Source organism: Dendroctonus ponderosae, unplaced genomic scaffold, assembly GCF_020466585.1.
Source record: "Dendroctonus ponderosae isolate FM_Combo_2020 unplaced genomic scaffold, Dpon_F_20191213v2 Dpon_F_20191213_7, whole genome shotgun sequence".
In the NCBI taxonomy this organism is placed as follows: domain Eukaryota; kingdom Metazoa; phylum Arthropoda; class Insecta; order Coleoptera; family Curculionidae; genus Dendroctonus; species Dendroctonus ponderosae.
The window spans coordinates 1,854,226-1,875,831 of record NW_026018916.1 but is presented as its reverse complement, the minus strand read 5'-3'; the positions used below and the strand labels follow the sequence as shown (position 1 = coordinate 1,875,831).

The 21,606-nt window shown below is 39.1% G+C and overlaps 2 protein-coding genes and 1 non-coding gene across 5 annotated transcripts in view; 2 read left to right on the top strand and 1 right to left on the bottom strand.

Annotated features, from left to right (window-relative positions):
• Positions 1-15,139, top strand: part of LOC109540202 (forkhead box protein O) — a 57,285-nt gene extending 42,146 nt beyond the window's left edge. Inside the window, exons 3-10 of one of the 3 annotated variants that reach the window (XM_019908458.2) lie at positions 3,941-4,106; positions 4,209-4,329; positions 4,650-4,715; positions 5,437-5,688; positions 7,806-7,977; positions 8,041-8,289; positions 8,349-8,535; positions 13,441-15,139. In XM_019908458.2, the coding sequence (XP_019764017.1) occupies positions 3,941-4,106; positions 4,209-4,329; positions 4,650-4,715; positions 5,437-5,688; positions 7,806-7,977; positions 8,041-8,289; positions 8,349-8,519 (1,197 nt within the window). In that variant the 3' untranslated portion in view covers positions 8,520-8,535; positions 13,441-15,139. The remainder of the gene's footprint in view (positions 1-3,940; positions 4,107-4,208; positions 4,330-4,649; positions 4,716-5,436; positions 5,689-7,805; positions 7,978-8,040; positions 8,290-8,348; positions 8,536-13,440) is intronic. The other 2 variants (XM_019908460.2, XM_048668087.1) reach the window with 2 other exon arrangements.
• A 2,061-nt stretch (positions 15,140-17,200) lies between these two features.
• Trnal-aag lies at positions 17,201-17,282 on the bottom strand. The gene has a single exon. It is a non-coding gene; the product is annotated as a tRNA-Leu (tRNA).
• A 528-nt stretch (positions 17,283-17,810) lies between these two features.
• Positions 17,811-21,606, top strand: part of LOC109540150 — a 26,874-nt gene continuing 23,078 nt past the window's right edge. Inside the window, exons 1-2 of the transcript XR_007281934.1 lie at positions 17,811-17,943; positions 19,455-19,517. The gene's annotated coding sequence lies outside the window, so the exon portion shown is untranslated. The remainder of the gene's footprint in view (positions 17,944-19,454; positions 19,518-21,606) is intronic.

Here is a 21,606-nt window from a genome sequence, read left to right as displayed (position 1 = left end):
TCACGAATTTCGCGGACAAGTTTCATTTCAACACCAAGTGCCCTTTTTCCATTGTTGCGGACTTTTTCCTATCGTGGCGAATAAAATAAAAAAGCAATTAAGAAAATTTGAAAGTCTACGATTCTTGCCCATCCGGTTGGCCTTGATCGTCTGCTTGGTGTTGCCATTTTTTTAAAACGTGTCATCATGATTATGCACAGTTATTATTAGGGAGTATTTGCATTTTACACGATAATTTACTTCACTTTTCCACTTTCAAATTCCTACTTTACAGTATTCTGGCCCTAACTGGTCCTGGTTGAAGACAGTTTCCCTGATTCTAAGCCACTTTGTATCACGAATCCGTAATTGGCCGTATGTGGACAGAGGACGATAAATCAGCGATGATTTCGGCGACCTCAACCTGTCTCTCACCTGTGTGGACGCCTCTCGCCTCGGCGTCGCGGCGCCTCCGATCGTCTTTTGTCCGCCCCCGGGCGCCGCTCAGACTCCCGTTTCGGATAATGGACCATTTTTCGTCCCTTCCGTTAGTGCCACCCTTTAGTTTTAGTGTTGCCATATCTCTACCCCAGTAGGGCTAATGTAGTTTTTTTTATTGATTAACAAGACTTTTTCTGCCTACTGACACTTTGGGCTAGTTTAATGTGCTTTATTTGGGCCCAGTTCTGCGCGATTTTCAGATACAGATTTTTCCAAAGCACCGAAACAAACCGGACTCATTCTTAACGGTCTAAATTTTGGCACTAAAGCGTTGAAACTATATAAAAAATAACGAAATTGACTTCTTATTTGAGCAATTTGAGCGAAGACAAACATGAAAAGGATCATCAGAAACTAGATCAACGTCTGATTAACGATAAGTGGGCCTAATCGACGTCTCCAATTTGCATGCATTATTGTGTGCTGCATCATTTATTTTCATTGTTGTTTCTTTGAAATGAGCTTCGAAATAGAAACGCAATGGTTTCGTGCTTTTGACACTTGAAAAGGTTGCAATGTTGCTCCGTTCGTCGCATCCCAAAATCCCGCAAGTTTTTTATGCAACATCCTGTCTGCACCTTTTTGAACAACTTCGGCAATTTGCTGTATTACAGTCGCAAGAGCGCCGATAAATCCATTTTATTTCCCGACTAAATTGATATAAGTTTTACAGATATCGGAATGTAACTACTCAATGGAAAACTTTCTCCCAGTACTCCCTTAACCGTCGAGTTATCGAATGATATAAAAATGGAGATTCGCAGTTTGATTAGTATGAGTTGAAAGTTGTTCGGTTTTAATTCGGCAATTTTTGAGAGTTTTATGACAGAAATTTGACTATAAACCGCTCACAAATCGGGAAATCGCATTTACATAATCACTTGGAGAGGAGCGCGATACCTGCATGATTTAAATGGCGTCTATGGGACTGCTTGATCTACCACATGTTTTTCCAAAAAAATTATGAAAATTTTGGTCAAAAGTCAAATTTTTTTAGCTCAATGGATTGCTTCCGATCTCAGAAGCTCCTCAAGTGTTATAAATCTCTCTATGAAAGAAAATATCATCGGTTAAAGATTGTGACCGCTCAAAAATCAGCCAACAATTTCGATTTTCTCGGTTTGGACCGTCTAAAGTGTTTTTCAACTATCTGGGTGGATTCCTCGTTCCTTTGTAATGAAAATTAGGTAGAATTCAAGGCATTTTAAGAGTTTTCATATTTTTTCGAAGAAAATCTACCCTTAGGAAAATGTCGGCGAAAATTCAAATTTTTACATGCGGATTTTTTGAGCTCAATGGATTGCTTCCGATCTCAGAAGCTGCTCAATATGCATATATAAAGTGTTATGGTCTGTAATAAAGAAAATACCATCGGTTAAAGATCGTGACAGCCCAAAAATCGCCCAAAATCAACCAAAAATTTCAATTTTTTCGGATTTGAAGCTTCTAAAGAGTTTTCTAACCATCTGGGTGGATTCCTCCTTTCTCGGAAATGAAAATGAGGTAAAATTAAAGGCATTTTATGAGTTTTAATATTTTTCGAAAAAAATCGAACTTTTATGAAAATTTCGGCCAAAGGTCAAATTTTCATTTGCTTATTTGTTGTGCTCGATGGATTGTTTCCGACCCTAGAAAAACTCATTCGTTTCGCACATTTTCCTTCTCAAAATGATCAGCACAGTAGTATTTGAGTACGGTGAGAATTGAAGGTCTGTTAGTTCAACGGTTTGCAAAATAACACGGTTTCTCCTTGGGCCGACGTTTCGGCTATTTTAGGCCTGACGGTGGCTAAAATAAACCTGGAACGTCGTCGAAAAGCAGTGTTTTTTGCAAATCATTCGCATGAAATGATCTGCTTCGTACGGAATGTATTTGGGGAAGGAAACGATCAGCATGCGTATAGAGGAATTTAAAAATCTGCTTTATGCGGAAAGTTTCCGCAAACACCAAATTTTTCTGTTCTTTAAAATTGTCTCATCCCGATACTTAAAGTCCATTTTTGGGCAAAAAGATAGGTTTCCCGTGAGTGAACGCTTCGGCTTTATTTTAGCCTCGGCCAGGGCTAAATGCAAGAAAAGCAGTGTTTTTTCGCAAACCGTTGACCGAAAATACATATCGCCATTTCGAAGTACATTTTCGCTAGTAGTGAATCAATTTTCATTTTATTACTACCGAACGAACGGACGTTGTCTCTTAGCACTTGGTCAGCTATCGGTCGCTAGGTAGTTTTCCAGGGACTGCAGCATTTCAAGATAAATGACAAATAGTTTTAATCGAGAATTTGATAAATGTTGGAAAATATGAAGGAAACTCGTGCAGTTTTGTCGTTTGTCGCTTCAGTTCGGGCTTTCGATCTCTTCATTGCCAATGTTGCCCTTTGCATTGCTGGTGCGAAGTGCAAACATTCAAGTTGCTCTTTCCTTTGTCCCGCATTCGCCGACTTTCACCCTTGTATTGTAATAACTTAATCTCTTTATGACTCCCATTTTGTATGATGTAGTTTCTTAAGCCCTAACTGGATTATTAACGTTAGAGAAACTTTGCGACTTCACCCCCGCGTTTAATTTTTGGAATGGAAATTAAATACTTATACTTTGACATGTTACTGATTTAATTTTCCTCGTTACTTTCGGCGACAGGATAATTAATCGTCCCGTCTTCAAGTGCCGTGATTTGCGCACTTTAAATATGGAAACGAATGAAGCAATTAATATGACCGCTATAGGGCGGATATAATAGTAGTTTTCGATACAAGGGCGAAAAATGTCGTTTTTCTAACGACGACGGCGTTTGACGTGTCAATCCGTCTGGAGTTCGAAAAACAAATTTTCGCCCTCGTATCGAACACTATTTTTTATTCGAATGAAAGATTACACGAATAATAAAATGCATCGATTTCATATTTAAAATTTTGTGGCAATGTCATTTTTTGAAATGTCATGTTTTGAAGTTTGTAATTAAGTTTAAGTACTTTTTCAACTTGAAACACCTGTGGTCTTGGGATGGTGTATGCATGTTGCATACTCTGCATGACATTTGCGCTTCTTAAAAAGATCGTGTTTTACGTGTGACAACATCGCAAAAGTAGATAAGTAGGCCATTAAAACGATTATGAGACTGAACTTGTAACAAAGGTATAATTTACAAATTGTAAGTAAACTTGAAAATAGGATCAATAGTTGTTGATAAACCTACGTAATTCCTTAAAAAAGCATTTCGGTTATTTTTAAATAAAAATACTAAAAAATATATAATGACAGTGGCAAGTTCAAAGTGTCACATTTACTTTGTCGCACACTGTGCGGCAAAGTCCGTGCGTAAAAGTAAAACAAATGAACGCTAAAGAAAAGTGCCTCTTTTTGATCATCGCTTCTGTTCGCAAAATGGCACTTTTTGATTCATTCGAATAAAAAAGAATTTTCGCTATACTGCAGCATCTAATTGGTGTGTTTCATTCCAGAATTCCATTCGGCACAATCTATCGCTACATAATCGATTCATGAGAGTACAAAATGAGGGAACTGGCAAATCATCGTGGTGGATGATTAATCCGGACGCAAAACCTGGAAAGTCACCGCGACGAAGAGCCGTATCGATGGAGACGAGTAAATTCGAAAAACGACGAGGTAACACATAACATGCCTTTGAGGGCTGCATTGAAGCCGGATTTCAGATGTGAATTGGGAATGTTTATAATGGGGGCATATAGAACAGGTTTGACGTTTCAGGAAGGGTGAAAAAGAAAGTCGAAATGATGAGGAATGGAACGTTGCCCGATCAGCCTCCTAGTCCCAGTTCCTCCGTATCAGAGAGCCTGGACCTCTTCCCAGAGTCTCCGACAATCCACAGGTAGGACCTTTGATTTGGGCCATTTCGAGCCAATTGCTCCTTGATTCAAAAGCAAATTTAGATTTTTTTGTTATTTTCCTCAATAGCAACAGGTGCGTTGTTTCTTAATCCGAATAACGTACTAATGCTTTTTACTTCCTTTTCACCTGTCTAGTCTAGACTTTGGTTCTTAGTTGCATGCGCTAATTTAGCCGCATCTAGTGAGGTAGAATAACCTAAAACCAGACACTTTCGTCTCTGTGATTAAGGACACGCACTTTCATCTACTGCATTTACGAAATTTGAAAAACTTTCTAAACTCTTTTCTGTATTCTTAACAGTTCCGGTGGCTTCCAGATAAGTCCTGAGTCCCGGCCAAGGGCTTATTCCAATCCCTCAGTTTATAGGTAAAATTGTTTGTGTTGAAATGTTTCATCAATAAGTGTTTCGCCGTACAAGCACACGCCACATTGGTCAGACATTGAGAGGGACATTTTTCACAAAAACTCTTCAAATCCAAGAAAAATTACTACTCGTTTCAATCCGTGTATGTATATGAGTTTCTTGAGTTTGCCGAGTTTACAGTTGAATCCTCCCTCTTTAAACTGACCAGGGACAAGAATTACTAATACATTGAAATATATCAAATTCATTTGTCAACTACCAAGTTTCGTCCATTTTCACGGGTTTAGTGTTTTTAATAATCGCAGGGAGGGTTTTCACATAAATTTACTTTTGAACACTTTGGTCGCCCAGACTGCATGAAACCAGTAGCGTATCAGTAGATAGTTGTTTTTTGTACCTTTCAATACTAACTGATTGGAAACACTATAACCAAACACTCGGGCTAGTTGCACATTTTCCCACTAATAACGTTGAAACAAGCGAGTCGCTAGAAATTCGCTTATGGTAATCGCTTAAGCATTCCATTGAAATTCATCACTAGCGAATTTCAATACAATTCATACAAAGGAAAGCCCCATGTCCTCATTAACATCGCTTCATTAAAACCATTCCCATTTTCGTCTGTCGCTCGTCGAACAATTAACAAAAAAAAAACCCGAAAAGATACATTATTCACCAGTATCGCTGAGCGCTACCGCAAAATATAAATTGTTGATCTCTCAGTGGCGGCGGTTTCCAATTGAGTCCCGACTTCAGACCGAGAACGTCGTCTCAATCATCAGCTAGATTGTCCCCCATTCCTGCTGTGGGCATTGAAGCTGAATGGGGCTCGAATTTTACCAGTTCCAGCTTCAGCAATCCCGACATGCTCAATGGAACGGCCAGTGGCGGCACCAATGGCGGCAATTATTCGCCCGATCAACTAGCTGGCAATTTAGAGCAACGGATGAAACTCGAACCTGGTCAATATATGGGGTGAGCATTTCAATGTGAGACCCTGTTTTGCTTAATCCCATGTTTCTGCTCGATGTTCTCTCACTTGTAGGCTGGGGTAATACGGTGTTTTTAGACACTTGTGTGTTGATGCCGGCTCAGTGTGTCCATGTGCCGCGGCACTTTGAACAGCATTTAACATCTAATCTCATTCAAGATGACAGACGGCCACGCGCAATTACGTTATAAAGCCGCACAAACGAAAGTGCTCAAAATACTTGTCTACTGATTACTGATTCCACTGAGAACATTTTCATTTTTTCAAAAAATCGACCCAAAAGTCAAAATTTCACGTGCGTGTTTTTTGAGCTCAATCGATTCGTTTTGACGTACGAAGGTCACAAATGTGCAATAAAGTACGAGGTACGAAGGTCACAATAAAGTGTTTGGGTTAATCATAAAGAAGAAATCGTCGGTTAAAGATCGTGAACGCTCAAAAAACGCTTAAAATGTGCCGAAAATGTCTATTATTTCAAATCTGAAACTTCTAGCAAGTCTTTCAATGAGTTTGATGCATTCTTCGCGTCCGTGCAATGAAAATGATGTAAAATTTAAGACATTTTGAGGAAATTTTAATTTTTCCAAAAAATCGACCTCCATCCTTGGAAAAATTTCGGACAAAAATCAAATTTTACATGCGTGTTTTTTGAGCTCAATCGATTCCTATCGACGCAAGGTCACAAATGTGCATTTATAAAGTGTTTGGGTCAATAATAAGGAAGAAATTGTCGATTAAAAATCGTGAACGCTCAAAAAACGTTTAAAATGTGCCGAAAATGGCTATTATTTCGGATGTGAAACTTCTAGCAAGTCTTTCAATGAGTTAGATGCATTCCTCGCGTCCGTGCGATGAAAATGATGTAAAATTTAAGACATTTTAATTAAAAAAAAAAATGGACCTTTCACCCTTGGAAAAATTTCGGCCAAAAATCAAAATTTTACATGCGTGTTTTTTGAGCTCAATCGATTCCTTTCGACGTAAGAAGGTCACAAATATGCATTTATAAACTGTTTGGGTCAATAATAAGGAAGAAATCGTCGGTTAAAGATCGTAAACGCTCAAAAAACGCTTAAAATGTGCCGAAAATGTGTATTATTTCGAATCTGAAACTTCTAACAAGTCTTTCAATGAGTTTGATGCATTCTTTGCGTCCGTGCGATGAAAATGATGTAAAATTTATGACATTTTGAGAAAATTTTAATTTTTTCAAAAAATCGACCTCCACCCTTGGAAAAATTTCGGCCAAAAATCAAAATTTTACATGCGTGTTTTTTGAGCTCAATCGATTCCTTTCGACGCAAGAAGGTCACAAATATGCATTTATAAACTTTGGGTCAATAATAACGAAGAAATCGTCGGCACATCACAAATTCTTCTGAGACAAATAGGCTTTACAAGAAGAAAACATGTTGCCACTTCATTCATTCCTTTCATTAAAACAACCGACGTCTGTCATAGTCTCTCTCTAGTAAAACCATAGAAAAAACGTTGAACGCGCTGCACCGCTAGCGAACTTACGAACCACTAGACATCACGAAACACAGCGTCTTCTGCTTTTATTTCCCAACATGTGAAAAGTGTGGCGCACTGTGTCGCTGTATCAACACGGCAAGCAGTATCGGTGTCGCTGTATGAACACCTGAAAATCCGCTGTCTTACCCAGGCCTACTCACTTGCACTTATAGTGCTCTACTGCCTACTCACTTGCACTTATAGGCCTCTGTGACGAACGTTCGAACTTACTACGTTTTTTAGTCAAAAGCCGGTACTTTCATTGATTTATCACGTGCTTGTTTAAATGGGAGATTTTTGCTTGAAGGTTTGGAAAAATATGTATTTAAATTTTGTAATCACCGGCGAGTTTCAACTGAAAATGTAGGGTACATGTAGATAAATCCGGTAATGGCATGATGTTGTGTTGGATTAGTTTTGACAATTGTCTATTGTGCCAATTTACTTAGTGCGTTGTTCATTTGTATGGTTTCACTTTACACCTTTTTTAGCAGGTTTTTGCTTAATTTGTCTCTCTTTTCCGTAACATCTGTTCACGTATCACTCAATTGAATTCCAGTTAAAATGAGTGTATCCACGTTTTTAGATATCTGAATCGACAGAACACTCCCAACCAGCCTCCTCCGCCATACAATCCATCGATGTTCAACGACTCCTCGTTTCAGCATAGGGATTTCGGATCTCTAGCAGGACAGTTTCCCTGCATCATACACAGGATGGAACCATGCACGTGTATGCAAACCTGTGTTAAAGTGGAAGTAAGTTCATGTCCTCATTCCTCCTATTTAGGCGTCTCTCCTTTCACAACTCGCATTTTCCAGAACATGTCGCCTAATGGCATGTCACCGACGTATCCACACTCCGAGCCCTCACCCGATCCATTGAGCACTCACCAGTTTATGGAGGCTCGATTGCCGCCCAGGCCTCCATCCTCCAGTCCTCCACTAACGCCTCAAAGCCAAGGAACACCGTCCACTATGATGGGTCAGTATATTGGGGCGCTAAACGTCGGTGAGGATCTAAACATTCACGTCGATTCGTTGCCTGGAGGATTCGACTGTGATGTCGAGGTAAGTCGAGTGGGTTTCGCCTGTTCTGTCTGCTGTAGGGTTTTTCTATGTGCTTTCAGGACATCATTCAACAAGAACTGAACGCAGAAGGCTGCCTAGATTTTAACTTCACTGGACAACCGCAGGCGATGGTGCAACAAAATGCTGACGGAGGGCTGGTGAACGGCCAAACAGCCGCTCCTCCAGCTTATTCTCAGGCTGTAGTGACGTCTCCTTCGTGGGTTCATTAGTATGAAGGAAAATTAGGTAAGTAGCATAATCAACCCATTTTTTCATTTTTTTAAACATCCAACAAAATTTCAATTTGATAATTTTTTGTCTGAATTTGCGTCCTTTTGCCGGAGGAATTTTTCGAGGCAACTGCGTAGTCCCGGCAAATTCATCCGATTTTTTCATTGTTGTGAAGATGGCTTTCCAGTCCAAAGCAGAACATTAATTAAACCACCGAAAATCAGGCCATATTTGAAAGTTTTTTCATAAAAGCTCCTGGGTTTTTATTTCACGCTCACGCTTTCCACCCCATTTAGTTGGAGAAAAACGTTAATTACTGCAAGGTTAAACAAATTGCGGTATCGACAACGCGGGATTTTTCAATTAATTTGCAGAGAAAAAAATGTAAAGCAGATTCTTCCAGCACGTTAACTCCAGTCGAAAAGATCAATCAAATTAGAAGTCGCTGCTGTAACAAATTAAGGGGCCGTCAAAAGTGGGGCGGAATGCGTATAATTTATGCTGGAAACTTCAAAGTCTTGAACGTGTTTTGAGGACAAGCGAACAATTAAGATTAACACAATTATAAGTGGTTGAGGACTACTTCATTTCCGCTTCGGTTCACTGTTCCCTTACAATGCCTCAATTCAACAGTTAAAGAAGCTGGTTTAAATCAATTTGAATTGTTGTGCACAAAACAGAATATACCGGAAGATTCGCATTTTGAACGCCCTTTCCTTTATTTTGCAACTATTCTGGTGCAACGAAGAAAATAGTTAATACAGAGCAGTCAAAACGAGTCAAGAACTCCGGATAAGACATTAGATGAGCAACGTGTCAAAACTAGATTAATGAATGCGGGGGACAACGGAACGACTTTGGACTAGATGGGGGTGCATAAATGTAAAAATTATCGTTCGAACATCGGCCTCGTAAATTAGATGTCGCGAATTTCCCCGGAAACGTTTATCAATTTTAGCATGGAACTCTTGTTTTGCCATTCCCGGCCAGATTTATTAACGGCAAAACTGGCCGAGGGCCGTAATTTGACTAATAGTTATTTAGGTATCGATGAGTGTCATTTCAAGATTAAATGCTGGCTAATACAAGCAATTTGACGATGCGCACTAACACCCTGTATAAATTTGCATGCAGGGTCAGTTTTTCGCTTGCTGATTCATTAACAAGCAACACTTTTAGCTAGAAAATCCACTGTCTGTGCCGTCTTATTATTGCGATACTCAATTTGAATTATCGTCACCTTTTTCCGCTGACTTCATTAGACGCATTTTATTGACTAACTTCCAGTTCAAAAGTTATTTAATTTAAAATTCATGTTTTTCTGGAAGAGTTATTAACGAAAGATGTTTTGTTAATCCAGACATAATCAATCAAGTGTGTCGCCGATGTGAAGATTATCCAGTTTGCCGACTAATTTCATTATATTCCGAATTTCTTCATATTTGAATAAAAACGCCCCATTCGTCAGAGCTCCCTAGCAAAAGTTTTGAAACATAAAAAACCCCTAAACAGTTTTTATTGAATTTGATGCGGCATTTCTGTCAACTTTGCGCGGAAAAAACGGTTTTTGAATTTTAAATTTAATTGTCCCCGTCGGAAAATCTGATTATGCGTTTCTATAGGGAAGAAGGGAAATTTCAACGTAACATTCCTGTTAGCTTCTGATCGGGGGCATTCTTAATAGGAGCATTTTTTACATTAAATATACCGCGATAATTTAGCCCAGAGCCGCAGTTATCGAACCTCGGAGTTGCTAAAATGTTGCTAATATTTGGCTTTTTTTGTTTTTGTATAAACGCTACGCGTTTTGTGTCGCTCCAACTTGAGTTCATTTATGTCAAGTTGGAACGTACCAAAGCGCAAAGCACCTAGACTTCCATGGGTGCGAGCGAGAGATCCGAGGCCAGCTACGTTCCGGAATGGCATTATTTAATACATCCGAATCAGAGTGTGAGCGCATCACAAAAGCAAACACAACACTGAAGAGGCTAGCCATGCGTGGGAGCGAAACGTTAGGACCAAATTCGCAAAACTCTTCTCAATCGAAAAAAAGCAACTAAAATGTTTCCCGTAGATTATCGGACTGGGTTTGATGTATTAAAAAAAAAGAAGATAGAGAAAACTGAGATTGAAATATATTGCTCAAGTTACTTTTCCATTTCGAGTGACAGTCCATCGATAATAATCCTTTTAACTCTGGAATAGACGTGCGACCTCAATACGTTATCAATTGTTATCAATAATCGTCGGGCTGGTGCGACGTCTTTATTATTCCACGAACGCTGAAAATGATGACTTTGCCTTAAGGGTTTTCAGTCGATAATTTGATTATTGTCTTCAGGATGTCTAGGGAAGAATAGTAAATCAACCGGGGCTTCAATCAAGGCCACATATTATGCTAAACTAAGTAGATTAGACTGGGAAAATTTAGGGAAAATTGCTCGCCTGACAACAGTTGGCTGTAGCTTGATTTTCAGTAGCTGTTTACACGATAATAGCGGGAATCAACAAGTACACGGATCGTGTTTGGCCATGTTGAAACGGACTGCTTGAACTTGGCCATCGGCGATCTCAACATTGTTCACCGCGTTTCGGTTGTTTTGTTCTGGAAACATTCGACGTTGCGCGAAAATCAACTACTCAGTGTTCCAGGCTTGGTCATTAAATTCCATAATCGATCCTCGGGTATTTTTCCGCATGACTGAGCAACAAAAGAACCAGATTTCTTAATGAGGCCAATCAATTCGTACGCGGGTCCGATATATTATCTCGTTCCGATTGTAACGTAACCACATTTGCTCTTTTCCCATCCAAGGTGAAGACAATTCGCATCCAGACGGGGAAATACAATCAATTAGGCCACTGGAGAACCTCGTAGGGTATAAATTTCCAAGAAATATCGTTAGAATCCGAAACCGTTTGTCAGAGTGGACTTGATTGTTACCATAACGCCGTTCTCTTGGGCCTCCGCCTTATTTATTGCACAGTTTCTTTGTGATTTCTGCCTTCTTATGTTTGATAATTGGGTAAAATGAAACACAAATCGATGCATACGTTTCGGTTGTCGGTTGCAAATGCGTGTTTTTTAAGCTAAGTTGCGTTAACCAGAGCAAATGCTGCTCAATAATTCAATAATGGCCTATTAGGAGTTTAATGTTGAGGGTAGAGAATCCTGGCCATGGGACGACGGTAATTTGCTAGAGCTTATCTAGTTTACTACTTAATAAAACTTTTCTGATCTCCGATATCAGTAAATCGGAAACGGCAAATCTATAGAAAGAATTAAGGGCATAAAATTGCGAATCGGACAAATTGTCTGCTTTATTAGGATCAAGGGGTAACTTCTCCACTGGCCCCGCTTGCAAGAATCGAGAATTTAGGACAAAAGTTTAGGCAAAATGCCCCTCAATTTGCCGGCGAATCGCCATTATTCCAATATGGCTAATGGAGTTGGCCGCTGGATTCGGTTCATCAAACTGGCTCGAAAGTCATAAGCGAGCTTTCAAAAATTATTCGCCTTTTGATTGCCGACGTGGAAAAAATTTAAATACATCGCCATTCCACCTTAAGAGACGCCACCGACGCTGTCGACGCCACCGGCGGCTTTGCAGTCCCGTTGGCGTCTATCCGAGAGTTTGGAACAAGTGAAAGCTGCGTGGCAAAGGGCCAAATTGCCGATATCTTTATTAAATGGATCACCTTTTCGCTACATGATTCCTCCAATTTAATCGCCGTAATTAATTAATTCAAATTTCTTCAGTTGCAAAGCAATTTAGGTTTGAATAGTTTTTAAAGTAGTTTTAAATACCAAAATCAAAATTTGGTTGAAACTGTTAAGTGGTCACATTTTTTTCTTTCACTCAACGCGAGCTTTCGGTTAATTTCGGTCGAACTTCAATTTTCTAGCAGTGTATATTTCCTCTAGCGTTTGACGTACGTTGCATGCGGCCCATCAGGTTGACGCGACCGAAAAAACACCGCTCACAAATTGAAGTGCTCGGTTTAAACACTGTGAACTTTGTCAATGTCGTTTCTACATTTACCTGCGTCGCAAATACGGGGCTCAAGAGGGACTTTTAAGCCCAGAAACATAATTTTGAAAATTCATCCGCACCAAACAAAAAAAATGCCATCAATAGTCCATCATAATTGAAATACAACGATTAAAAAGTGTGTGAACTGAAGTGAATTGTTATAATAATGATAATAATTAATTTTTCTTCTGAGTTTGGCACATCTAAACGTTAACTCCCCTGCACTTTAACCTCAGGGGTTGAGTGCTCGTCTAAAATTTCAATTCAATCAATTTTTTATAATGCGAAACTCTGGCCAGTGAAGGAAGTAGCAGTGGCGTATAATAAAAGAATCAATTAAGATAATGTGCCCCGTCAAAGCGTCTTTTCATCGGTATGAGAACCCAAACTTATGTAGTTGGTTTGCAAATCATCATTCACGAAGGGTGGAAACATGGGGGTAATGGAAGCTGGGATGCATTGGCGTGCCATCGCAAAATCTCCATGAAACTATGAAAACTTGTGTTGCTCATTCGTGGATTTTTGCGGTAGAAAAGTTAGAAGCCTGCTTTGCATTAATTGATTTTTGACATTCTGGCGCCGGCCTGATTAATTTGAATGTGAAAATATGAAAGAAGAACGCCCCTGATTTAGTTTTGCCCACCTAAAAAACATTAGGCAGAGTGAATAGAGCATCTTTACCGAATTGTTCGCAAACTACTTTTGCTCGGATCTTATTAAGATCTATTGGACAGTTTAATTGTTGTCTGTGTCCAAACTTTCGATTTATGTCCTGGTTTCAGTCGGCGATAAGGACGGGATTAATTAACTGAATACCTACGAGTTGAGACTGAAATAGTTACTAAATGCGAAACTAAAGTTATAGATTTTTGTTTTTCGTTTCCAGATAGCATGTTAAGGAAAAGCCAACGCTACCAATTTAAGTCACCGCCCAAATAAAACCAAGTTATAGGTAACTGTCTAGGGATAAGCTGCGATGTTTACATTAATTGTTGTGCAAAAATAAACAGTTGACATTTATGTGATTGCGGCCGTGCAAATGAACAAATAAGCATGAATTCATTCATCTTCACCCATAAAAAACGATCGCATTCAAGCTCATTTGTTCATTACACGTTTGCGGCGTAATATTGTTATAATATGATCTCGTGGTTTATGCTCATCATTTGTATACATGTTTGTACATAATATCTATATACATGCTTAAATGCAATAGAGTATATGGTTAAATATATTTATATAATTTAACTGGCTGATGGTTTTAAGGAAGTTTTTTCAACTGAGATCCGTCTTTGTTTCTTGGGAGCGAAGCGCAAGAAAATGGACTGATATTATTCTTATCCCTAAAGCCCTAAGCATGCGTGAGCTCAGCTAAGGAAATTTCTTTAATACAATGCACTGGTTTTAAGGAAGATTTGCCGAGGGTCTGGGCGATTTCAGTTTAAAAGCTAACATTTGCTACTTGTCTTTAGTACTCCTTGGCCTATCAGCGAAACGAAGAAACATTTCTGATTCCATTCTAATGCGCTTACCAAGGGGTATTGAATATAAGTATGTTTCCGTCTTAACATTAAGTATTTTTCTTTATAAGAAAGCCTCAAGAAAGTGTCAATTACTCTATTTATTCAACTTAGGACGTAAACGCTGAAACTGCCGACTTCTTAGGCCCTGCTGGTGACGCAACCAATCGATAACGCAAACTGAAATAACTGTTCAATTTTTGCTCTGGTGCCATTTTTATTACTTAAGATTCTTTAGTGTAGGAGGGAAAAGCGGTGTTAAGTTTGTAGCTGAAGCAAAGGGTCGTGATTGGCATTAAAACAAAAAAAAAACGTTCAAATGCCTAACTAGAAAATGTTAAATAAATTCGGTTTAGCAGCTGCTATATACGCTCTTTCGTCTTTTACTTTTGCGACGACCAAAAATGTGCAGGGAAGTTAAATATAATTTGTTTTTATGATAAGGGATTGTAGGGGATGTTTTCACTGATGATCGGAAACGAAACGTTGTTACACTATTTATGGTTTATTTAGGTTAATCTCGATAACGTTGGTGGAAACATTCTGTATATCTGGGAGTTGAGGGCCAGCCACAAATTGTGAAACAGTTGACCGTCAATTGCCAGCTAAAATGTTATAAACAACGAAGGGCTTTGACTTTAGTTAGATTGATTCTAGGTGTATAATTATAAACAAATTGTCAAGGGCGCCGTTTTCGTTTCGTTCAAGTCACGGTGTATATAAACTATATGTTCAGCTTTCGGTGAACCCTTTGTTTTCTTTTGTTGTTTAATTTGTAATATTTTTTTATAATTAATCTAATGTAATACTTTACGAATAGCGGTAGGTGGGAAAAATTCAAACCCTAACAAACTGTAATGGGAGTCTTCCACGAAGTGTATGGGACGTTTTTTCCACCGCCACCACTTACCCCATCTCGTCATTGCGGTACTGGTCATTCATCATGTTTCCGTTATATTTTTATATAGTTTCTTATTTCATTTTAATTGTCATTAATTTTAGAACTCTAATTTTGTTTTACTTGTATAGGATGAATTTAAAATATAGATGTCTATTTAAGATTATCACGTGTTTTATTCAAGCCGCATGCATAGTTGGAAAATACCGCGCAAAAAACGGCCGCTGATTATAAAACGCCCTGGAAAATTAATTCTTTAACAAGCTCTAATACTTGTTAAGAGCGCACTGGAGAAACGACGATCCAGACTCCCGGGAACAAAGCTTCCGGTGCCCGCTATTGTACCGGATATGACGCTGACTGATGATTCCTTGCCATCGTTTCAAAAGAATCTTTCTTTAAGAATTTTAGCGATAGATGGTTGCTGGATCTGCAATTCTCCCGTGGGTGCTGATTTGCCAAATCGGCTTGCAATTGGTTGCTCTTTAGTAAAAACATAAGTTGGTGTGTTGGTCTTCGACCTGCTTTCGTGAGTGGTTCATTCCACACCCTCCCTAGCTAGTTCTTCATTAAAATATGCTTCCTTGCCGTCTTTTGTAAAGGAAGTTTAAGATTTTTTCAAATAGATTATTTACCTAAAATAGGTAAATCGATGGGCTATTCCGGTATAACAACAAACACCCAACTGTTCTTAGGGCTTTTCGATCGATTTCCATAGGAGTGGCTCATATGTCACTCTACTTAGCCGTATGAGTTCTTCATCGATCTCTGATCTTTTGTTTGTCGACTTTGGATGTTTCGCATTTGTTGAAAAATCAAACCAACCAGGCTTGTTGTGCACATTTTCAAATTAATTTATTCGCCCCAAAGCGCATTAAAATCTGGCAACATGACCCATGACACAGCCCAAAATCCTGCAGCGTCTTGCCGCTACCATCAAAAGAAGGATGAATGATTATTCTTTTGTATCAGCGCTAATGGGGCGTTTGCTCCATTAGCTCCGCACCAGATTTCGCGTTTAAGGTACATCAGGGGGGAAATTCAATAAAATTTTCATCACCAAAAACATAATCGGCTTGCATTTAAGCCGGGATGTTGTTCGATATGCCGATAGGCCAATAACGATAAGTTTTCCATTAGGAAAAGCCCACTGCCGATGTGAAAACAGTCGTGTCCGCTCTTTATGGAGATGCAATTTATGAGCGCGCAACTTTGCTGGAAACTTTTCTTTAAACAGTTTAACTCAATATAAGTCGTACAGTTGGGGCGGCAAAAAACAAGTTAATTAAAAAGTCTCGAGCTCTTTGCGCTTTATTTCATTTTCGACACGTCACAGATGGAGATAGAAATGAAGAGATGTAATATGCAAAAAGTTTGTGGTCGTCGGGAATTAGTTCCGTTTCGGTAATGGAGAATGGAAAATTTCCTCAGCCATAGTTGGTTTTTCGTAATTAAAGTCCCGTTTTACTGTATAAAACTGATAATTTCATTATCGAAGTTTTATTGATGCCAATGCCTAAAAGCATTTGCGACTTATTTGAGATGGAAACTCTGTTGCATTAGTGAAACTAGCAGGATTTTTCCCATTTTAAGCACATAACGAGCTGAAACTTTTCTAGAGTGTGAACAGCCTTTAACTGCAAGCTAAACTCCGGCGGTTCACTTTATGCAAAAGCTGATTTTTGCAGTGTTGATTTTTTTATTGTAAAGAAAGCCAGAGGCAAACTGTAATTCACATTCAATGAACATTTATATCAACCACCACATACGCAAGTAAAATGAGAACATTGCGAAACCCCTTCGGGCACGATACTAGTTTAAGAACAAAACCAATCATTAGACAAATTACGGATTTTTCTCGTCTGAAGATGCGAGCCGAAAATGAAATAATTTGCATGATGGCCTAAAAACTTGCACCCAAAACGTTTCTAGCAAAGAATCAGTGAAGGTTTAAAGCCAAATTGATTTAATCCCTTAGACCCTCGACGTAAGTATGAACAGTTTTGAATAGAAAAAATGCGGAACGCAATTTCTGGAAAATACCTACGTTTTACAAATTCTCACCAGCCATCATCAAATTAATCAAAAATATGAACTATTCTGGTGTAAAAATTGTATGAAAATCATCCAAATTAATCAGTTTCACTTAGTAGAACTTTGAAAAAATTAAATTAACTCGAATTTCAAGCGTTTTGGCGTAAAACGTTAAAAGCGGTATCAAAAAAGCTTGGCAGCGGTGGGATTCGAACCCACGCCTCCGAGGAGACTGGTGCCTTAAACCAGCGCCTTAGACCGCTCGGCCACGCTACCTATAATTTTCCTTGTGAAAAACTAGTTCTTGTGCTGAGCCAACGTTTGTTTGCAAAATAATGCGTTTAAGGCCCATTTAAGGGATAAATTTAAAACCAGCCGAACAAACTTGCACATACCATAAAATCCTTCCATAGACTCCTTTACTGTTTCTGCGACGTTCCCAGGCTTGCTACCCGGCAACCGCCTCCTGCAGAAAATCCCAGCTATCCTGCACTAAATCCATCCTTCCACACTTTTCGCACGACCGCCATCGCACAATTCAAATAAACTTTTCTCAAATTAAACCGTTATTTAATCGCGATATAAAATAAATCATACGAAACCGACGCTGTTAGACGGGCGAATGACAGGGAAACAAAATGGCGAAGCGCTTCTTTGCACTTGGAACGGGTGAACCGAAATCTGCAATTGTAAAACTCGTTGGTTCGGTCTCGGCCCCTAGGTGGCGGGGAGATGTCGCTTAAACACGGGGGAAAATTCGCACATTGAAGACTGCGCAACAGTTTCCCCTTGGATGGCATTATCCCGATTTTTAGGGCAGTAAGTCCTCTTCCCTACCCGGTCTCGTGTCAAGAAGTCGTTCTAGAGGTCGAAAGGGCAAGAACATTCGAAAATTGCCCTCACACTTAAGCAGGCCAGGGGAAACAGGAGCTAACAGGTAGGGAAACTCATCAATCAAATTCCCGTGTTGTACTCACAGTTTCACTCAAGGAGTTTTGGGTTTTGGGCACTTTGAGACAAAGGGAACTGGTAATTAAACTGTTGAATATTGCCTGCCTTAGGCCCAGTTGGAGAAATCCATTTTTAAATTGCGGTGTACATTTTCTTGAGGAAGTTTTTCAAAAATTCTCCAATTTCTGCTTAATTCAGGAGTTTTGGCAATGATGGACAGCTGTTAACGGAAATCGTTTTGAAATAAATGAATGTGTAGTTGAAAAATCCGCAAAAAAAACCTTAAATTGAGTCAAAAATGCCCGTTTGACAGTTGTTTTAACGACTTTTTCCTACAATTAAATTATTTTTAATATTTACTCGCACTTGGAGAAGACTGAAAAGACTGCTCAGATTCTGTCATTTTACTTTTTTTTGGGAATAATTTTGACTCTGTTTGATTTATTATTTTAGTGGGATTAAGTCTGGTGTTTTAGATGGCCATTCGCGCTTCTGAGCACCAAGCACGATTTTTAATAGAAAAACTGGTAATAACGACTAGAACTGTTTAGAGATGATTCGCAAAAACCTCAATTGAATTGCTTCTTAATTAAAAACTCGTTTTACGGACCAGATCATGTTCATATGCTACGGAAGTTTCATGTTGAGAAACAATTTTTTTTTAAATTCAAATTTCAATTAAATAAACCGATCAATTGTAGACTGCGCTCTTCGGGTGTAATTAAACTCATTAATTATGCAATAGTAAAATTCGAATGGGATCGCACTGGAAAGAGGCTCATCATTAGGGTCAAAGCAGTTTTCTGCGGTAATTCCCTTTGACCAAATTACACTTTATTTCCCAATCGATGGAAGTGTTTCCGGCTTAATGGTCTAAATGCTCTATTTTGCCTCTTTGTGCACCTGCAGTTCACTGGAGCCTCAACCAGCCCGGTTAGAATGCATCTGTTTCAAGTGAATTTACTAAACGGGGCGAAAAAGTCTTTACTGATATGAGTGCTCAATAACTGTACAATTTCTGTATGTTAGGAACGCGATTCATCATATCTAGAAAGTAAAGGAATTTGTTCTTGTACCAATTAGAGATGATCGAACTGCAGGAATTCAGTTTTTCCAAGTGACATTATGGCTCTTAATTGGAAAACGGTGCAGCAAACTTTATTCGGTGTAACAAGTTGGAAAATTGAAAGAACTTGTGCGGCTTCCAAGCTGGTTAAGTTCGTGCGGTCGCAGCGAACTTCACCGAAGTTTATATGCCGGTAAATTTAAATTTCTTAAACACGAAGCTCTATCGGCTTTCCGAGTTTTTAGGGCGATTTAGCGGCGTCTTTATTGAATGTAAACTTACGTTATTTCGGCAAAGTTTTTCGGCAAATGAAACGGCCGGAGCCGGTATAAAGCGTGGTTTTTATCCCGACCATGTATTTTCATATTTTCCGAATCACGCTAAAGGAATTTTAATGGCGATTGAACATGCTAATGGTGGTTATTTTTTAGGCATTGCCAGGGGCAGAAAAATGGGTAAAGGCGATAAACATAAGCGTGGTCGCAGTGATAGTGGTAAGTACAGTTTGTGTTTTTTTGTTGTCGTAGGAAATTTGACTTTTCTTGCGTTTAGCTGGAAAAGGAAATTGCAGTTGCTCAATGACGAGAAAAGCCTAAAAATGCCTAAAAGCAAAAAATTGTTAATTGTTCGATGGCTCAGCTCTAGCTTTAGTAACTAAATTGTAGTAAAATTGAAAAAGTGTATTGCTCGAAACTGATAATTTTGAGCCTTGAAGGTGGCAAGTTGGAACGTAGCAACGCTCAGGACTGATGGGTCTCGCTTAGACGCCAATGGGCGGGAGTGAGACAACTGATAAGAGCGACGTTCCTGAATGGAAAAATTGGTTTTAACTTGATTGGTGTTGGGAGTTATTAAAAAGCAACAAATTTCAGCGAACAGATAAACAAATAATCGGTGAATCAACTAGTTATAGCCATGTAGCAGTTTTATTGCCTGTTAGTTCGGAAAACTATAAACTGAAAAACGTTTTAGAACTTTGCCACACGGAACATTCTGTAGAATCCTGATCTGCAAGCGCTGAATAGAACCATTCCCTTTGTCAATATGAGCGAACACGTCGAGTCAAAATCAAATCTAACAGATGTTTGAGCCAAATCCCCAAGGCCTAAGCAATAAAACAACTCGAAACGTTCCTGATAATTAGATTTTGACGAGTTGTTTATAAAGGCTGTGCCCTTATTGGGCCGTAATTCCAATTCGGATCCGAACATTATTAGAGAGGATCGGGCCAGTCACTGACTTTTTCAAAGCTCTATCTCGGAAAACTTCTTGATTGCCGATGGCTAATTGAATCGATTGGTCGAAGTCTTCTAAACCCATTGCATCCAGTGCGGCCAAGTACACGATTCCTATTTTTCTGGATATTTTCCCCACAATGTTCACTTGATTGAACCCGAATAGTGATTAAATGCTATTTAACAAGTTTCCAAGCCGATGGGTGTGTGAAAGTGGCTTCAATAATTTCCAGGCGACGCAGAAAATCTCCAGTTTATTATATTTCGTTATCTTGCCGGAACAGAAGTTCGATTTTTTCGATTTTCTGCCAAACTGCACTGGCGTCAAGCGTTTCGCTCTGCTTTTATCGTTTTAAGCAAAGGGCGTCTTACAGTTGAGTAAAAGACTATGGGATCTATTAACTTAAAAAACACGCATGTAAACGGAATGCGCCTAATTGCCTATTTGGGCTAAGTCCGGCTCTAAATAGTTGTTTTTTGGGGTAAAAAATTGATAGTTTTTAAGAATTTAAACATTTTCCATCTAAAAAACAGCCTGGTTGTCTGGTTGCTAACTTGGACAAATCGGGATCTCGCAGACAATGATTGAGCCGACCAATCAGGCGGCAATTTGTACAAATTGGAATCCAAGTTCCCGAAAACTATCATAAATCCTCCACTAAGGCGTCGCAGTTTTCAACGCTTATCTGATCAATTTATCCTGGTTTTCATCCGTCATAAATGTGGATTTAGCGCAATCGTTTACCGAAATATTCTGAAAAATTACTCTTGGTCTTCCCCCCAAAATGGACGAACAAGGACAACCGATTATTTTCAATTTTGCGGAATAAATCGGCTTGAGGAACATCACATTTTATTGCCCAATTTTCCACAATAATTGGGTCAATTATTGGAGGTTGCCAGATATGAGTGTAAGGCGCGATTCGCCCTGCAATTGATAAATCGCGCGATTTAGTGCCGATTTTGTAAATTTTTGGGTATTTTTTAGACTATTTGTTGTTTGTCTACTGGCCAATGTGTCCAAGTTCAGCAAATAATGAAGAAGAAAATTAGCGTCTTCTTTCGAGGCGCCAGCAAAAAATTTGGCTCTTGGCTCGGATCGGTTTAGGAGCAGAACTAAACCTGTTGCATTGATGTTGGTTGTACTAAAGTTGCCCCAATTTATTGTGAGAACGATGTCCAAGTCCAGCGTCGATTCCGGCCAAGAAGATGATTGCAATGATTGCCCAATAAATCGGGGCAATGTGCATAGTGCAAACTGACAACAAGTAATTCTACTTACCACCATTTCTCCAAACCAACTAGAATGTCTGGTAAATTGTGAAAATGCACATGAAATGTGGCAAAA